Raw genomic sequence first — 19,827 nt, 5'->3', positions numbered from 1 at the left:
TCCTCAGGGGCAAATCCACCCTGTCTTTTCTAAGCTTGGGTTTCCCTGATAGTGTTTCAGAATTAAGATATCATACCTAAATGGGGCAGAAGGGACACCTACCGCTGGTCCTTGTGGTCCGATCCCACCCGGTAATCCGCTTGATCCCGCAAGGCCCTAATCGGGGAAGAAATTTAATATCAAAGAAAATGTGTGAGGGATGCGCTGAGTGTTTATTTTAAACTCAGTGGGGGACAAAAATCTTAATACAAAATCTCTTTTCCCTAGGAGTTACACACAAAGTCACACACAGTGTCATAGAATTACACACAGGGTGACACACAGAGTCACAGAGCTACACACAAAGTCACACATAGAGTCACAGAGCTACACACACACAGTCACACACAGAATCACAGAGCTACACACAGAGTGACAGAGCTACACACAGAGTCACACACAGAGTCACAGAGCTACACACAGGGTCACACACACAGTCACAGAGTTACACACAGAGACACAGAGCTACACACAGAATCACAGAGCTACACACAGGGTCACACACAGAGTCACATAGCTACACACAGAGTCACACACAGAGTCACGGAGCTACACACAGTGTCACAAACAGAGTCACAGAGCTACACACAGAGCTACACACAGAGTGACACACAGAATCACAGAGCTACACACAGGGTCACACACAGAGTCACAGAGTTACACACAGAGTAACACACAGAGCTACACACAGGTTCACACACAGAGTCACAGAGCTACACACAGAGTAACACACAGAGCTACACACAGGGTCACACACAGAGTCACAGACACAGAGCGACAGAGCTACACACAGGGTCACACACAAAGTCACAGAGCTACACACAGAGTCATACACAGAGTCACAGAGCTACACACAAAATCACACACAGAGTCACAGAGCTACACACAGAGTTACACACAGAGTGACACACAGAATCACAGAGCTACACACAGGGTCACACACAGAGTCACAGAGCTACACACAGAGTCATACACAGAGTCACATAGCTACACACAGAGTCACACAGAGTCACACACAGAGTCACAGAGCTACACACAGTGTCACAAACAGAGTCACAGAGCTACACACAAAATCACACACAGAGTCACAGAGCTACACACAGAGTAACACACAGAGTCACAAAGTTAAACACAGGGTCCCAGAGCTACACACAGGGTCACAAACAGAGTCACAGAGCTACACACAGAGTAACACACAGAGTAACAAAGCTACACACAGTCACAAAGCTACACACAAGATCACACACAGAGTCACAGAGCTACACACAGAGTAACACACAGAGTCACAGTGCTACACACAGAGTCACACACAGAATCACAGAGCTAAACACAGAGTGACACAGAATCACAGAGCTACACACAGAGTCACAGAGTTACACACAGAGTAACACACAGAGTCACAGAGCTACATACAGGGTCACACACAGAGTCACAGAGCTACACACAGAGCTACACACAGAGTCACAGAGCTACACACAGGGTCACATACAGAGTGGCAGAGCTACACACAGAGTCATACACAGAGTCACAGAGCTAAACACAGAATCACAAACAGAATCACAGAGTTACACACACAGAGTAACACACAGAGTCACAGAACTACACACAGGGTCACAAACATAGTCACAGAGCTACACACAGAGTAACACACAGAGTCACAAAGCTACACACGGAGTCACAGAGCTACACACAAGGTCACAGAGCTACACACAGGGTCACACACAGAGTCACAGAGCTACACACAGAGTAACACACAGAGTAACAAAGCTACACACAGAGTCACAGAGCTACACACAAAGTCACAGAGCTACACACAGGGTCACACACAGAGTAACAGAGTCACACACAGAGTCACAGAGCTACACACAGAGTCACTCACAGAATCACAGAGCTACATACAGAGTAACACACATGGTCACAGAGCTACACACAGAGTAACACACAGAGTCACAGAGCTACACACAGGTTCACACACAGAATCACAGAGCTACACACAGAGTGACACACAGAATCACAGCGCTACACGCAGAGTCACACACAGAGTCACATAGCTACACACAGGGTCACACACAGAGTCACAGACACAGAGCGACAGAGCTGCACAGAGGCTCACACACAAAGTCACAGAGCTACACACAGGGTTACACACAGAGTCACAGAGTTACACACAGAGTAACACAGAGTCACAGAGCTACACACAGGTTCACACACAGAATCACAGAGCTACACACAGAGTGACACACAGAATCACAGCGCTACACGCAGAGTCACACACAGAGTCACAGAGCTACACACAGGGTCACACACAGAGTCACAGACACAGAGCGACAGAGCTACACACAGGGTCACACACAAAGTCACAGAGCTACACACAGGGTCACACACAAAGTCACAGAGCTACACACAGGGTCACACACAGAGTCACAGAGCTAAACACAGTGTCACAGAGCTACACACAAAGTCACAGAGTTACACACAGAGTCACAGAGCTACACACAGGTTCACACACAGAGTCACAGAGTTACACACAGAGTAACACACAGGTTCACAGAGCTACACACAGAGTCACACACAGAGTCACAGAGCTACACGCAGGTTCACACACAGAGTCACAGAGCTACACACAGGGTCACACACAGAGTCACAGACACAGAGCGACAGAGCTACACACAGGGTCACACACAAAGTCACAGAGTTACACACAGAGTAACACACAGGTTCACAGAGCTACACACAGAGTCACACACAGAGTCACAGAGCTACACGCAGGTTCACACACAGAGTCACAGAGTTACACACAGAGTCACACACAGAATCACAGCGCTACACGCAGAGTGACACACAGAATCACAGAGCTACACACAGAGTCACACACAGAGTCACAGAGTTACACACAGAGTAACACACAGAGCTACACACAGGGTCACACACAGAGTCACAGACACAGAGCGACAGAGCTACACACAGGGTCACACACAAAGTCACAGAGCTACACACAGGGTCACACACAGAGTCACAGAGCTACACACAGTGTCACAGAGCTACACACAGAGTCACAGAGTTACACACAGAGTCACAGAGCTACACACAGGTTCACACACAGAGTCACAGAGTTACACACAGAGTAACACAGGTTCACATAGCTACACACAGAGTCATACACAGAGTCACAGAGCTACACGCAGGTTCACACACAGAGTCAAAGAGTTACACACAGAGTCACAGAGCTACACACAGAATCACAGAGCTACATGCAGAGTGACACACAGAATCACAGAGCTACACACAGAGTCACAGAGTAACACATATAGTCACAGAGCTATACACAGGGTCACACACAGAGTCACAGAGCTACACACAGAGTCACAGAGCTACACACAGAGTCACAGAGTTACACACAGGTTCACACACAGAGTCACAGAGTTACACACAGAGTAACACACAGGTTCACAGAGCTACACACAGAGTCACACACAGAGTCACAGAGCTACACACAGGTTCACACACAGAGTCACAGAGTTACACACAGAGTAACAAACAGAGTCACAGGGCTACACACAGAATCACAGAGCTACACACAGAGTCACAGAGTAACACACATAGTCACAGAGCTACACACAGGGCCACACACAGAGTCAAAGAGCTGCACACAGGGACACATACAGAGTCGCAGAGCTACACACAGGGTCACAGACGCAGAGCGACAGAGCTACACACAGGGTCACAGAGCTACACACAGGGTCACACCACACGTAGAGTCACAGAGCTACACACAGAGTAACACACAGATTCACAGAGCTACACACAGAGTCACACACAAAGTCACAGAGCTACATACAGAGTCACAGAGCTACATACAGAGTCACAAACAGAGCTACACACAGAGTCACAGAGCTACATACAAGGTCACGCACAGAGTCACAGAGCTACACACAGGGTCACAGAGCTACACACAGGGTCACAAACAGAGTCACAGAGCTACACACAGAGAAACACACAGAGTAACAAAGCTACACACAGAGTTACTAAGCTACAGAAGGTCACACACAGAGTCACAGAGCTACACACAGGGTCACATGCAGAGTCACAGAGCAACACACAAAGTAACACACAGAGTCACAGAGCTACACACAAGGTCACAAACAGAGTCATAGAGCTACACACATGGTCACACACAGAGTCACAGAGCTACACGCATGGTCACACACACACAGAGTCACAGAGCTACACACAGGGTCAGGTCTGGACTGGGTTTTAAAATAGGCCCTGGCATTCCAGGTACACAGAGGCCCAATCAGCCCACACAGAGGCCCAAACTAGCCCACTAAATAGTGACTTTCTATGGCACCTTATAGCAGCTCCTCTGACATTTGCCAGAATCCACAGATTGCCAGTCCGGGCCTGCACAGGGTCACAAACAGAGTCACAGAGCTACCCACAGAGTCACACACAGAGTTACAGAGTCACACACATAGACACAGAGTTACACACAGAGTCACATACAGAGTCACAGAGCTACAAACAGGGTCACACACACAGAGTGACAGAGTTACACACAGGGTCACAGAGCTACACATAGGGTCACACGCAGAGTCACAGAGCTACACACAGAGTCACACACAGAGTCACACATCCGAACATAGAGCCACAAAGTCGCACATTAACAGGAAACACTATATTGGTTTCCACCTGAATGGGGAAGATATTTTCTGGGCTACGCATGGAATCTGTAGACACATGGGAAAGGTAACCAATGGCAACCAGTCCGGAGTGACCAGAGAAACAAACTGCTGGTTGCAATTGGTAACTTTATGAACGTTTTTATTGCAACGAGATCTTAGTAAGATGCTGTCAGTTTAGATAGAAAGTCCAGTGGAGACTTCAGCTGTATTTTGACTCCTGGCCTCACTGGTGAGATGGTTCAGACCTGGTCAACAGAGCAAACAGAAAAGAATTTCCCTGGTACTTACAGGGGGTCCCTGTGGTCCTCGTCCCTAGAGATTAAAGTAAACATAAATACAATAAGAAATAGAATCCAACAGTAGGTCACAAACAGAGATCTGAAGAAACATTTAGGTTTATTGCCTGGCAGCTGAGATTAATCTTGCCCAATTTGTCTCTGCCTGCAGGAGGTGCCATTTCAGCCACATCTCTGGCAGCAGCAGCAAGAGACTAATACCCCTAATATAACATACAGAGGTACACACTAGCGTGTACAAAGAATTGGTAGAAGCATTATACTTACTGGGGCTCCGTCTGGTCCTGCGGGTCCGACATCTCCCTGAAATAAAATAGTACAGAATCTTGCTTGTAAGAGATAAAGTTGAATATTCCTTATCTATTTACCAATTCATTTGGGTTGCCACTATGGTTGGGGAGAGTGGTGGGAATATGGAAAAGGGCTTGGGGGATAACTCCAATTAAGATGTATTTATAACATGGAATGAAATCACTGTATGTAACCAGCAGTCACAATTGCATGAACTAATCTAATAGCACAGCATGTATCACATGAATTTAGCTAACCCACCCGTTCTCCTGGTGGTCCATCTGGCCCAGCTTTACCATCTGGTCCGGTCAGTCCCTAAGGGAGAGAGAGAAGAAGGTAAGACTGAAACTGAGTCTAACCCCTGAGGAGCCAGGGGCCACCGAGGATCACATTGTGTTTTGGGAGATCCCATCTATTAAAAGGGTCCAGAACAATGTAGTATGGCAGTAGACCGTCAATATACTTAAACAATAACACCCAACATCCTTAAAGAACCTTCAGACATCTTCTGACCAATATGCTTCTTCTGAAGCCGAGAACCAAAGAAAAATGCAGTCTTTGCTTGTCTTTTGTCCAGACTTGTAGAGATCCAAAGCCCAACCAGCTCACTTACATCAATTCCTGGCAGTCCCGCCAAGCCTGCCTTTCCTGCTTCTCCAGGTTTTCCAGGGGTTCCTTTGGGACCCTGCAATGGGAAGAAATAAATACATGAACCAGTGTAGTGTCCGAAGTCCCAACATCACAAGAAGACTTATCAGAGTGTCCCTTTTCCTTTGGAACCATTCAACTTCCCCTCCACCTGTATAAGGCTGTCAACCTCTGCCCTTCTAACATCACCTCTTCCTCCCCCCTCAAATCTTGCAAAGCTCACTGAAATCCCAGTTTATTAGGTTGTCTGCCCCACCCTGCCATTCCATAATGTATATAAACAATTCTTTCCAATTTTATCACCTGTTTTCCTTACCTTTACCTCTTGTGAGCAGAACTCTTTAAATCACCTCATTTATATTTTATCTCATGAATGGTACAATCTAAGCCCCATTGCTTTCACTGCATAGCAAAGCTTAGACATAGCCCCTCTTTGAGTTGTTGGGTACATTCTTACCAGGGGGCCAGGTAATCCAGCTGGTCCTTGCTCACCCTGCAGGAGAAACAAAAAAAGTATCTGTGAGTCTCAGGTTGGTACCTAAAGTGAGGGAGGTGAAACTCACTTAGTTAAAGGAGATCTCACTTACTCTACATAGTCATACTCACTCACATGCAGACATTCGCAATCTGTCACTAAAAGGACATCTAACTCTCTACCCTGAAGGAAGTCTGTTTCAATAACCGGAAGGTATTTGTCTTATTCAGTTACTAAAAGGAGGTCTCACTCGCTAACTGGAAGGTTTCACTTACTAATTTGAAGGAGGCCTTACTCATTCCCTATGAGGAAGTCTTATTTAGTCCTAAAGTCACTCAGGTCACTGGAAAAAGGTCTTATTTACTCAAAGCAAGGAAATCTCCTTCATTGCCAAGAAGAAAGTTTTAATTTTTGGAATGCGGTCTCACTATACTACCTTATAGCAGGTCTTACTCATTACCTGTAAGAAAATCTCATTCCCAGAAGGAGATGTGGGTCTGAATGGAAGTTGGTCTTATTCTTCCCCTCAAAGTAGTTCACTCAATGGAAGAAGGTCTTGGTAATTCCCCAAAAGGAGGTCTTACTCACACTCTTGACATAGGTCTCCCTTACTCACTGAGTTGAAGTGTCAGTCATTCCCTGGAAGGAGGTCTAATTGCTAGACAGTTTTACTTATTGAGTGAAAAGAGCTCTAACTCAGTGGAAATGGGTCTTATTTACTTCCTGGAAGAAGGTCTCATTAGCTCCATTGAAACGAAGTTCTCACTCACACTAGATGGTGGTCTCATTCACTCACACATCTAGAAGGTGGTCTTATTCACTCACTGGAAGGAAGTCTCATTCGTTCACTGGTAGGAGGCCTCAAACACATAGTGAAAGTCTTACTCAGTCATACTGAGTGAAAGTCAGTCTCAGTGGCTCAATGAGAGGTAGTCACATTTGCTGACGGCAAACTCACTCGCTAAATGCCAGTGTCACACAACAGAGTTTGGTCAAACTAACACATTAAAAGACATTGTCACTCACTGGTGGGTAGTCACCCCATTAAAACAAAATGTCACTTTCTCTCCCAAGGGTCAGCACCATGCTCAGACTGAGATTCAGAAATCAGAATACATTCTGACATTGCAACTTCATTGAAGCACAAACGGCCCCCTGTTGGTCGAGTAAAAAGTGTTGGTCAAATAAAAAGTGTTGGTCTATAGCATCTTACAGCAGCCTCTATGGTATTTGCCACAATATCCTGATTGCCTTAGCTGTAAAGCGGCAATGCACATACTGAGAAATTTATGTAAAAGCAACGTTTGATTTTCAGTATGCGTATTGTGGCTTGCTGACCCCATCCAATACATTCATATGGATCATGCACTTATATTAATAGATTAAGATTCTCCGTATGAAAAAAACAGTAGAGAATTTCCCATTTTTCCCTCAATCAGATAATTGGTTAGTGTTCAGTGTCCTAAGCTATATCGAGATTTTTTTATACAGATTTTCCACTCTAAAATTTTTTTAAACAAATATAGGTAATTCTAAAACTTTTGCTAAACAATTTCAGGAGTCAAAACCAGAGATCAGATAGAAAAAACAAAGCATTGAGATGCATTTCTGTTTTAAAATGCCACTGAATTTAGGTATCTACTGTGTATACTGCATGCACTCTGTTTGCTGAATGTACTATAAAAACTGCATGTATTGAATCTACTGTGTGTACTGTATTTGCTATGGATACTGTATCCACTTTATATATACTGTATCTACTCCAGATACTGCATCTATAGTGTGTACTGTATCTACTGTATGGAGATGTACTGCATTTACTAAGTATGCCCTATATCTACTGTTTATAATGTAAATACTGTATCAATTGATTGAACTCTATGTACTGCATCTGCTTTGTGAACTGCATGCACTGCATTACTGTACATACTGTATCAATTGAGTATACCATGGGCACTGTATCTATTTTATGTACTGTATCTACTGTGTCAACTCCATGAACCATATCTACTATATGTAGTGTATATACAATGTTAACTACATGTCCTGTATCTACTGGGTATATTATATATGCACTGTATCGACTGAGTGAGCTGTATGTACTGTATTTACAAAGTGTATTTTATTTAGTATAGATACTATAACTACAACTACTGTATGTACCATATCTACTGTGTGAACTCAACCTATTCTATCTACTGTATGTACCTTATCTACTTGTGAACTGCTTGCCCTTTATCTACTGTATATGATGTATGTACTGTATCTACTGAATGAACTGTATGTACTGTATCCCTTGTGTGAACTCCTTGTACTGTATCTACTGAGCAAACTGCATGCACAGTATTACTGTACATATTGTACGCACTGTATCAACTGAATGCGCTGAAGTCTACCAAGTGCACCAAATGTACTGTAGATACTGTATCTAATATAATCACTGTTAAGTGAACAGCATGTAATGTATGAACTGCATCTGTATTACTGTATCTACTGTAAATAATGTAGCTCCTGTATCTAGAGAGTGTACTGAAGTTAATCTACTGTATATTCTGTATCTACTGCAGTTAAAGTACATCTGTATATTATACACTGTACTTATGGTAGATACACTGTACTTATGGTAGATACACTGTACTTATGGTAGCTACGGGGGCATACAGTAGATACAGTATCTACTGAGTGTACTATACCCAATGCAGGTGTTGTAGCTACTGGGTGTACTGTATCTACTTCAGTTACCATATATAGTGCAGGTACAGTATCTACCGTATGCTGTCAGTGCACATGTACATGCCTGAGTGCTGCTCTTGTCAAGTTTGTGCAATTTCCTATGTGCAAATGCTGTTTCTATATTTCTATATTTCTATTTATGTTTCTATATAATAGTGTTAAACGTTATGTGTATAAATATATATATATATATATATATATATATATATATATATATATATATATATATATATATATATATATATGAAGTGTGGAGTGTTGGTCGACCTTAAAGGACAAGGAAAGTTTAACTAGGTAGAAATGTTGTATATGATGTTTTGTGCTTCTGTACCAGCCCAAGGCAACCACAGCCTTTTAGCAGTAAAGATCTGTGTCTCCAAAGATGCCCCAGTAGCTCCCCATCTTCTTTTCTGCTGATTCACTGCACATGCTCTGTGCTGCTGTCACTTACTGAGCTTAGGGACCCACTCACAATATACAGTACACATAGAATAGAAATGTCACAATATAAGGCTGATTAGTAATTAATACAGATAATTACTACATGGCAGCACAGAAACCAGTGCAATTAGCATCAGAATTTAATAATCAGCCCTGTAGCATCAGCTTATATTACAGGGGAAGCTCATTTTTCTGCTGGATAATTAGTGACGAGCCCTAAGCTTAGCTTCTCAACAGCTGCTCAGAGCCCACTGAGCATGTGAGTGTCACAGACACTTTCCAAGATGGTGACCCCTTGTGACAAGTTTGAAGTCCTGGATCATTGCTGCTATTGACAAGCTGAAACTTTAAGCTGGTGCAATAAGTTTAGTATATAAAACATGGCATTTCTAGCCCTATTGATTTTTAGAGTATAGTTCTCCTTTAACCCAGCCCTGCAGCACCTGCACCCAACCCGGTGCACTATGCCCCACCCCACTGTGATCTCACGGATGACAGGGGGGGCATGCAGGTGTGAGTATATAAAAAGGCACACATGGAGGCAGAAGTGGGGAACATAATAATGTTAGGTGGGATTATTATGTGAGGGTTATTGCTTTACTCAGATGCAACTGGCCAGATTTCTGTCCAGTAGACATAGTATGTAAAAAATAAGAATGTGCCAGTGCATTAAATGCTTTTAGATATACCCCCATATTTATTAAAAATCACTAAGTTTGCCCAGGAGCAGTTACCCATAGCAACCAACATGATGTTTGCTTTTAAACAGATGGCCAGTAAATGATTCCTGTTGATTTGTTGCTATGGGGTACTGTTCCTGGGCAAACTTAGTGCCTTTAAAGGAACAGTAACACCAAAAAAATGAAAGTGGTTTAAAGTAATGAAAATATAATGTAGTGTTGCCCTGCACTGGTAAAACTAATCGGTTTGCTTCAGAGACACTACTATAGTTCATATAAACAAGCTGCTGTGTAGTCATGGGTGCAGCCATTCAAGCACAGGATAACAGAGAAGTACTGAAAAATCCCATTGTATACTACAGAGTATATTTGTTATATGCTGTGTAACCTGTGTCCTTTTAGCCTTATTCATCTTTGAATAGCTGCCCCCATGGCTACACGGCAGCTTCTTTAAATAAAATATTGTAGAGATTCTGAAGCCAACACACCCGTTTTACCAGTGCAAAGCAACAGTACATTATATTTTCATGACTTTAAAAGACTTTCAATTTTTGGTGTTACTGTTCCTTTAATTACATAACCCCCATAGACTTTTGAGTGCAGGGCTGTGATTGGCTGCCCCCCTTCTACTGTGCTTCCACCCATCATTTGAAACACAGACAGGGACCAGAGAACATATATAGGGAGCTCAAATAAAGGGGCCATTTTTGAAGACAATGTTGATTTACAGCCAAAAGCAAAAGCAGCACCATACAGTATACATTATTGCCTACAACATTCGGGGCTTTCATTTATCTTATACATCCTTTTTAATGTTTTATTAACAAGACCATTTAAAACACTGGCATGTCCAGTTTAACATGGACAGGTAGCTTCCCAAGCTCTGTCTATATTCTGCCTAATGAGTAAGCCTAATGCTTTAAAGGAACAGTAACACCATAAAATGAAAGCTATAAAAATACCATGTACTGTTTCCCTGCACTGGTAAAACTGATCTGTTGCTTCAGAACCACTACTACAGAAACACTATTGTAGTGGCAGTGACAATGGCAGAAATTGAAAAAAGGCAATATGGTTAAACAGTGGATAACACCATTATATTCTACAGAGCTCATCTGCTATCTGCTGTGTAACCTGAACCTTTTCTCCTTTGAATGGCTGCTCCCATTGCTGAACAGCAGCTTATTTATATAAACAATAATAGAGTTTCTGAAGCAACCACACCGGTTTTACCAGTGCAGGGCAACACTGAATTTTATTTTTATTACTTTAAAAACTTTAATTTTTTTTATGTTACTTTTATGCCAATTTAAAAGTTCTGTCTGATTTGCATTTACTTTCTGTAATTAAAAACTGCACTTGATGATTGCTAAGCTATGTTGATATAAAAAAAAATTATGGTGAGTATCATAATATTCAGATGTTTTTCATTTATTGGCCAAATTATTGTTCATGTGTCACAAAGCTAAAAATCCGCAGATAGTTGAGACCCAAAAAGCCTAAGAAAAACCTGAACTGTTCTGGTCAAAAACGAACAGGTAGCAACCCTATTCACGAGTTCACATGTTGCTCTCCGACCCCTTGGATGTGACTCCCAGTAGCCTCAAAGCAGATGTTTATTTTGGAATTCTTGACTCAGAGGCAATTTTTAGTTGCATAAAAACCTGGTCTAATGGCAAACAGAGCCTCCTGTAGGATACCAGTTCATATAAGGGCTACCAATAGCCAATCACAGCCCTTTTTGGTAGACCCCAGGAACTTTTTGTGCTGCTCCCAGACTCTTTTTCTTTTGACTGTGGCTTATGGGTAGATGTGTAAAAATGTTGGGGATCCCTAATATAAAGGGATATGTGCCCTGCATTAGCCACACAGTGTCCCTGTCCCACATTCATATAAAGGTGGGGGGGATCAGGCAGTGTGTATGTATGGGGGCAGGCTGTGTGTGTTTTCGGAAAGGGGACGGCTGACGGCTCTCTGTGCTTGTGTGTGTATGGAAAGGAGGGGTCTCTTAAACACAGGACCCTTTATACATTACAGGAAACACTCGGCTTTCTGTGGACTTCAGGAATCCTTTAACCCATTATTTGCTTCAGCCACAGGGGCCAATAATACACACAGCAATATGTCCAGTAGCCACTGGTCAAATCAGATACCAATCTGCCCCACTTGCCACTCCCCACACACAAAAAGGCCCCACAGGTCAGTCGCTCTCCAACATGGTTCCATAACTTACATCTATTCCATCCTTTCCAGGTGTTCCTGGGGGTCCTGGTGGACCTGGGGGTCCACGTGGGCCAGCTCTCTACAAAGGGACAAAAGACAAATATCAGAAAGGGGTAATATTACAGCTGGCACAGGGCAGGAGGATACAAGCAGCCATAGCTGGGGCAATAGTGCAGGGGGTGGAGCTTGAATAGGAAGAGGAAACTGACAGGCCCGGTGGGACAGACAGTGGGAGGGAAATATGTTTTGGAAGGCGGGTACAGACAGGGCTAGGACTACTGGGAGGGAGGAGTGGAAAGCAAGGAGTAGTAGGAGGGTACAGAGAAGAGAAGCAGGAGGGTACAAATCTGTGGCAGGGGTAGGAGGCATGGGATTGCATTAGCATACACATAGTGGCAGGGGTGGAGGCAAGGAGTAGGAGGAGAGTACAGCCAGGGGCGGATGACAGAGGGTAGCAGCAAGGCAGGGTGTAGTGGGAGGGTACAATTGGTGGCAGGGATGGGAACACAGGGCATAGCAGGAGGGTACAGTCCGTGGCAGGGGTGGTGGCAGCATGTAGCAGGTGGGTAACATTTTTGGCAGGGTGTGGCAGACGGGTACCAAGATTGCCAAGAGGCAAGAAATAGCAGGAGGGTACAGTTGGTGGCAGTTGCAGGGATAGGCGCAAGGGTATAGCGGGGGTTCAGTCAGTGGCAGGGATAGGGGCAGGGTATAGCAGGAGGGTGCAAATAGTGTCAGGGATGGGGGCATGGTGTAGCAGGAGGGTACAGTCAGTGGCAGGGATAGATACAGGGTATAGCAGGAGGATACAGTCATTGGCAGGGATAGGGGGCAGGGTATAGCAGGAGGGTACAGTTAGTGGCAGGGTATAGCAGGAGGGTACAAGTAGTGTCAAGCATGGGGGCACGGTGTAGCCAGGGCTGGATTTACATAGTGGGCACCCCTAGGCCCAATTTAGTTTGTCATCTCTGTCCCCTTTACTTCATTTGTGCACATGCACAACTTTTCATCATCAGGTCTGGAGCACTGGGGATTGGCACATGGGAAATTTTAAAAACAATTGTTTCTCATGAACAGCCCCAGAGCTTCCGAATCAATGTCGATGTGGTTGGGCTTCATGCCGCCCCCTAAAATACTGGCGCCCTAGGCCTGGGCCTTGGTGGCCTTTCCACAAATCCAGGCCTGGGTGTAACAGGAGGGTACAGTCAGTGGCAGGGATAGGGCAGGATATAGCAGGAGGGTACAAATAGTGTCAGGGATGGGGGAGGGTATAGCAAGAGGGTACAGTCAGTGGCAGGGATAGGCTCAGGTAGGGTTGCCCTTTGACCGGTATTTTACTGCCTGGCCGGTAAAAATGATGGCTGATCCAAATGTTATTAATAGGGAAGAAAAGATAAATATATAGGACGATCTGTATTTTTTTCCAGAAACGGTGGCAAACCTATGCACAGGGTATAGCAGGAGGGTACAATTAATGGCAGATGTAGGAACAGGGAATAGCAGGTGATACATACAGTACAGTACATTAAGCAAAACTCTCCACCTAAAATGATTACAAAGAACTAAAGGGCAGGTTTGTAGTTTAGGCTCCACTGTAACAAATCTCCTTGATGAGTTGGTGCTGTGCCACACTGCGGATTTCAGTGCCCTGACTGAGCATTATAAATGTAAATGCAGTCTCACGAGTACAGAATCTTCCCATTATCTTGGGGTCACTCTCCTATAATGCCTTGCAGCTTCTATTTTCAAACATGTAGTAAGCCAGTGGATGAGTAGACTACAAGCTTTGTGGAACATCATAACTGTTGTGTCAAAAGAAATAGAACCTATAATGCTCCTGGCAGGGAAGAATATGGGTGCAGGTTTAATCCGTGATGGTGACGGTTTAGCCCTCTGTGGGCAGGCCATGAGCCTCAGGCCAAGCTTTTGAGGGTTCATATAGGACAGTTGCATGCAGTTGAAAAAAAGAGAAACTTCATTTCTAGCCACAATTCTATCTGGCAGGGAACAATGAGAGTTATTAAATCTTGGGGCTGCCTTATAGACAGTAAATAACGGTGCCCCGTAAAGCATATTAAACACCCAGACAAACTAAGATTTGTTTATAAAACAGAAAGCCTTTCCCTTCAGCTTCTAACTTTGAACTTCCAGCCAGGCAACAGGAATCCAGCAACGCACAGGCGGTCACAGAGCCCCATAGGCACACATTGCACACATGTGGCAAAGCTGGAGTTGACTTTATTATACATTTAATGTAAATAAAGTACAAGGTTTTCCCACAGGAGCTTGGGCTACAAAGGCAGTGAGTGATCGGCCCAAAAGCGCAGGACAAGAGGCTCTTTGTGTGAGCCCAGACTGGCCTATCGATGACATTCCTCACTTAGGGGAGGGGGGCAAAGGTACGAGGGGGGGGGTGAGGTGCTAGAAAACACAGAGAATAGTGTCCCACCAATGAGTAGCCTTACAGTACAGCCTTACATAAATCATGTGTAAAGGGCTGAGGGATATTTGGGTTATGAAGTTGGGGCATTTAGAGAAGTGCCAGCGTGTTCTGCAGTGAAACACAGGAAACACTCTACTATGATTCCCTAATCTGGCCCAAAATTTGCTCAGGTTATTCACCCCAATTTCATCAGTGTAACAGTTAATACATCTAATAACCTAAAAGCTATAAATGTCTGGTGCTAACACTTATAGAGTAGCTTAAAGGGATTCTTGCGCCAGCTTGGACACATACAGTATTTGTACAGTCGTTTTGCTGCTTGTATGTTCTGATACCAGAACTGTATAACCCCATTCATATAAACAGATCCTGTGTCTAATTAAAAGGGATCAGTAAAGAAGCCAAAACTGTCTCTTTTTTTCTATGTCACATTGTAGTAATGCCCCCAGTGTCCCTCAAAATGCCCTTGTCGCTATGAAACAAAGCCCCCTATTTTCCACTTGCATACATTACTTGGAAATCGCAATTTTTCCCCTCATTTTGGGCAGTCCAATCAGTAGGAATGTGCTGCTGATTGAATAATGAGAGTATTATTGGGAATGCCCTGGGCTAATTACGTTGAAAATGCACCAGTCAGATCAGTTTGTGTAACTGTACTGCAATGAATGAAATATATGTATTAAAGTCTGGGCACATTATTGCCCAGATACCCCATTCCTCTGGCTCACTCCCTGTCCGGGATGTCCCGTTGTACTCACAGGCAACTGTTACACTGACACCTGGGTGGGACAAACAGTAGAAGTTAATATGGTTGTGCCGGGTTCTATGCAGGAATGCTGGGGGTGAATTTCTATATTGACTAACAGAATGACATACTGAGATGGAACCAGATTATTACTCAGTTGTGATTATGGGGGAGAGAACTGAGACATTGGGGAAAGTACACAAACTTATTGTCTAAATATTTAGTATAGGACCAGTCGAGTTCCCATATCGGAGTCAGGAAGCTCCTTCTTTTGGACCAATTAAACCTTAAATGTCTGGTGCAAGAATCTGAAGTCTTTTTCCAGTCCTAACCCCTATGCAGGAGCTTGTCCCCAGGGCTGGGGCAGTCAGGCTAAAGGAGCAGAGAGAGGGTTGGGGTGAGAGGCTTACCTGCCCTTGGGATGTCACCAAGTGTAATAGTAAAAGGAGGCCAAGAGTTGGAATTTGGGCCATGGTCCCCAGCACCGTGTCCTCCGGCCGGTTTACTGAGCTGACCCAATGTCCCTTCTGTGCAAATGTGGAGCCCGAGTGGAGGATGCCTGATGGAGATACAGCTCAATCTGCAGGTCCAGGGACTCCGAGAGCTCAGGAGCTTGAGAGCAGAGGAGGAGGAGAAAGGGGGGCACAGAGGGAGGGGTGGCTACAGCCCACCTATGAATGAGCTACTCATTTGAACTAATGATTGGCAGCTGGAGCCACTGGAATGCAGGGAGCACAAACAGCTGGGAGTAGGATACAGCAGTGACCCACATTCACAGGCACCAGTGGAGCCCAGGTCACTGGGGAGGTAACAATCCAGTCCAGGAACCCATCAACTTTATCCCACTTTATGCCTAATGGGACCCTGGCAACGCAGGACTGGATTTTTATCTAGGGTCTGATGGAGGGATGGAGTCTGGGTCTCATGCAAATGCAAGGTTATGCACTTTGGCAAAAATAATATAAATGCAAGTTATACACTAAATGGCAGTGTGTTGGGAGTTTCTAGGGGTTTTTGTAGATAACAAATTGTGTAATTCTGGGCAGTCATTCTGTGGCTACTAAAGCAAATAAAGTTCTGCATAAAAAAGGGCATTAACTCAAGGGATGAAAACATAATTATGCCTCTTTATAGGTCCCTTATTTATTTAATCACCTAGCATGCTCAGGATCCTCTGCTCAGGAGTAGGGACCCTGGAGAAAAATATAGATCAAAAGGATTTTTATTCAGTGACCATTTTTTAGATATTACCAGTAGAGACAAGAGGAACAGCCAAACCATGGACCTCCAGCATTCCCGCCCACAGCAAAATGCCCCCAGAAAAAGCAGATTTTGTAATGTAACACTATATAGTACCTGATATGTTCTGTATAATGCCCAGTCTGCTTGATGCATTGCCCTGTCCCCAACATCTTCAGTAACAGTGAAAAGTTATTCGCGGGGAACTGGGCTCAAAAATTTTTTGCTTAATGAAAAATCCTCATTTTCACTAGGGTCATTGTGTCTGTCTGTCCTTTGCCATTCACATCTCAGTCTGCCAGACTACAGAAACCCAACTCTCCTCTATACACACACACACTCCAGTTCCCCCAATAACATTTCTGATATTCTGCTTCTTCTTGGCCCAGTTCATCGCAGAACATGCAAGGCATTATGGGAACTGGAGAAGATACCATGACACCTTGTGGCATTGGTGTGAGTAGTCAGGGAAAGCAGAGGAGGGAACTGTAGTCTAGGAGACAGGCAGACACTGCTTTTAATAGGAATGAGGAAAGAATTTATCTTGGGAAGTTTCTTAAAATGATATTTCCGGGGAGAGGGCTGTGCAACAGATCAGTCTAGGGACATAAACTGTAAATCAAGCCCTGTATACACTGCTGGCAGAATATAACTCATGAACCAACACTGAGAACCTCCTGTGAAAAAGTACCACTTTCCTACTAGAGTGTAAGTTCTTTTGCCCAGCACTTACACTTGTAAACTTAGGGGACAGACCGTCTGCAGCAAAACAAAAAAAGCACAGGCCCCAGCTGAATACAAGTTCATTAGTGGTTTAAGGCAGGATCCCGAACTTTGTCCCTAGATTGTTAGCTCCCTGGGTAAGTATTTTGTTACACTGCTGGATTGTCAGCTTTCACCCAGTGACCACATTCAGTTTGTGTTGTACTTGCAGCCCATATGGCAGTGTTGACACATCGCACTCATACTTACAGGAGGAGAGACAAACACAAACACTCAGAAGAAAATCCCAGGAATTTTACGGCAAATACATCATGAGTTTAAGTTAAATTGTGTCTCTTTAACAGAAGCCGCTAATGAAGTGACTGTGCCCTCTTGAGAGTCACCTACAGGTAATGGCACCTGGGCTGCAAACAAATCGATGTGTTGACGGTAGGAATACACTGAATCCAGGATTCGGCCTTTTTCATCAGGATTCGGATCGGAATTTTTGAAGAGTGGGAGCAGGAAGAGGATCACTCCGTGGTGCTCGCTGGAAGAACCCTGGGCCGGTACAGTTTTCTGCTGATAGGAGCACTAGTGATGTGCGGGCCGACCCGATACCAACGGGTTTACCCACGGATTGGGCGGGTTCGGGTCGACCTCGCACTGCTACATGCGGGTGGGTTGAGCTCTTCTCCTGCTCTCCAGCTTAAATATATTGCAATATATGGACAAACAATCTGTTTTGTTTAAAGGGTAACCAATGTGTATAAGAAACGGATCCGCACACACGCTGATTAATGCAGTCAGGGAATATCCCCTTTTATTCAGCCACCAAACATCATGTTTGGTGGCTGAATAAAAAGGGATATTCCCCGACTGGGTGCTAAGGGACCCGGCCGGGTCAACGGAAGGCACGCAACACCAGTTGCAGGATTGGTGAACTACAGGTGTGCGGTAGGAGAATTACATTGTTTAAAGGGTAAGGCATTTTTCAGTAGCAGTATGCACAAAATGTCTCAAATATATTGATAATGGGTTGAGTGCAGAGGACTCTTGTATTTGTCTATATGTATTTTATGGCCACAGCCTCATTGCACCCCCCGCCTAATGGTTTTAAAAATTAGTGGTGAGCACAACTTTCCCTTGTTTATAATATATAATATATATATATATATATATTAGGGATGCTCCGAATCCAGGATTCGGTTCGGGATTCGGCCTTTTTCAGCAGGATTCGGCCGAATCCTTGTGTGTGGCCAAACCGAATTTGCATATGTAAACTAGGCGCGGGAAGGGAAATCACGTGGCTTTTCGTCAGTAAAACATTCTTTTCACACTTTTTTCTTTCCTGCATCTAATTTGCATATGCAAATTAGGATTCAGATTTGGTTCAGTATTCGGTCGAATTTTTCACAAAGGATTCGGGCGAATCGCAAATAGTGGATTCGGTGCATCCCTAATATATATATATATATATATATATATATATATATATATATATATATATATATATATATATATATATATATATATATATATATAATACCTTGTCAATTACTGCATACTCTCGTGAAGTTATACAAATATCCGCAATAGTGATGAGTGGGTCGACTTTTAGTCTGTAGTGAGAGCAATAGTGAAGCCCTGACTCCACTTGTGACATAATATGCTTTTATAACTTTTTCTTGTCAACCCCCAAAAAGACCTTTTCTGAACTGGGCCCTGTTTGAGGGCAGTTACATTATCTGCTACATGTTTCATCTGCCCATTAACTAAAAACTCTTGCGATTTGTGGAGATGGGCAGCAGCATAACTTAGGGCAGTGATCCCCAACCAGTGGTTCATGTTGCTCCCAGTGGCCTCAAAGCAGGGGCTTATTTTCCAGGCTTGGTTGCATAAAAACCAAGTGTACTGCCAAACAGTCTCCAGTAGGCTGCCAGTCCACATAGAGGCTACCAAATCACAGCACTTACAGTACTGTATTTTGCATCACCTGGGAACATTTTTCCTGCTTGTTTTGCTCCCCAACCCTTTTTTACATCTGAGCTCACATGTGAGCTTAGATGTCCATTGTATGTGGTTCATGGCTAAAACAGGTTGGGGACCCCTGACTAAGGGTATAATATTTAGTCTGTGAGCCTCAGGTAGAAGGTAACAATGACCGCATGTAGGCCAAATGACAGAATG

The 19,827-nt window shown here is 44.0% G+C and overlaps 1 protein-coding gene across 1 annotated transcript in view; it reads right to left on the bottom strand.

Annotated features, from left to right (window-relative positions):
* Nucleotides 1-16,307, bottom strand: part of col9a3.S (collagen, type IX, alpha 3 S homeolog) — a 37,222-nt gene extending 20,915 nt beyond the window's left edge. Inside the window, exons 1-8 of the mRNA XM_018238257.2 lie at nt 16,107-16,307; nt 12,519-12,587; nt 6,414-6,449; nt 5,922-5,993; nt 5,570-5,623; nt 5,285-5,320; nt 5,010-5,033; nt 103-156 (exon numbers count right to left, since the gene is read on the bottom strand). Of these exons, the coding sequence (XP_018093746.1) occupies nt 103-156; nt 5,010-5,033; nt 5,285-5,320; nt 5,570-5,623; nt 5,922-5,993; nt 6,414-6,449; nt 12,519-12,587; nt 16,107-16,169 (408 nt within the window). The 5' untranslated portion in view covers nt 16,170-16,307. The remainder of the gene's footprint in view (nt 1-102; nt 157-5,009; nt 5,034-5,284; nt 5,321-5,569; nt 5,624-5,921; nt 5,994-6,413; nt 6,450-12,518; nt 12,588-16,106) is intronic.
* Nucleotides 16,308-19,827: the final 3,520 nt, after the last annotated feature.

This window comes from Xenopus laevis, chromosome 9_10S (assembly GCF_017654675.1).
Source record: "Xenopus laevis strain J_2021 chromosome 9_10S, Xenopus_laevis_v10.1, whole genome shotgun sequence".
NCBI classification, from domain to species: Eukaryota; Metazoa; Chordata; class Amphibia; order Anura; family Pipidae; genus Xenopus; species Xenopus laevis.
Note: the sequence above shows the minus strand (reverse complement) of the source record. Positions and strands in the feature narration are given on the sequence as shown.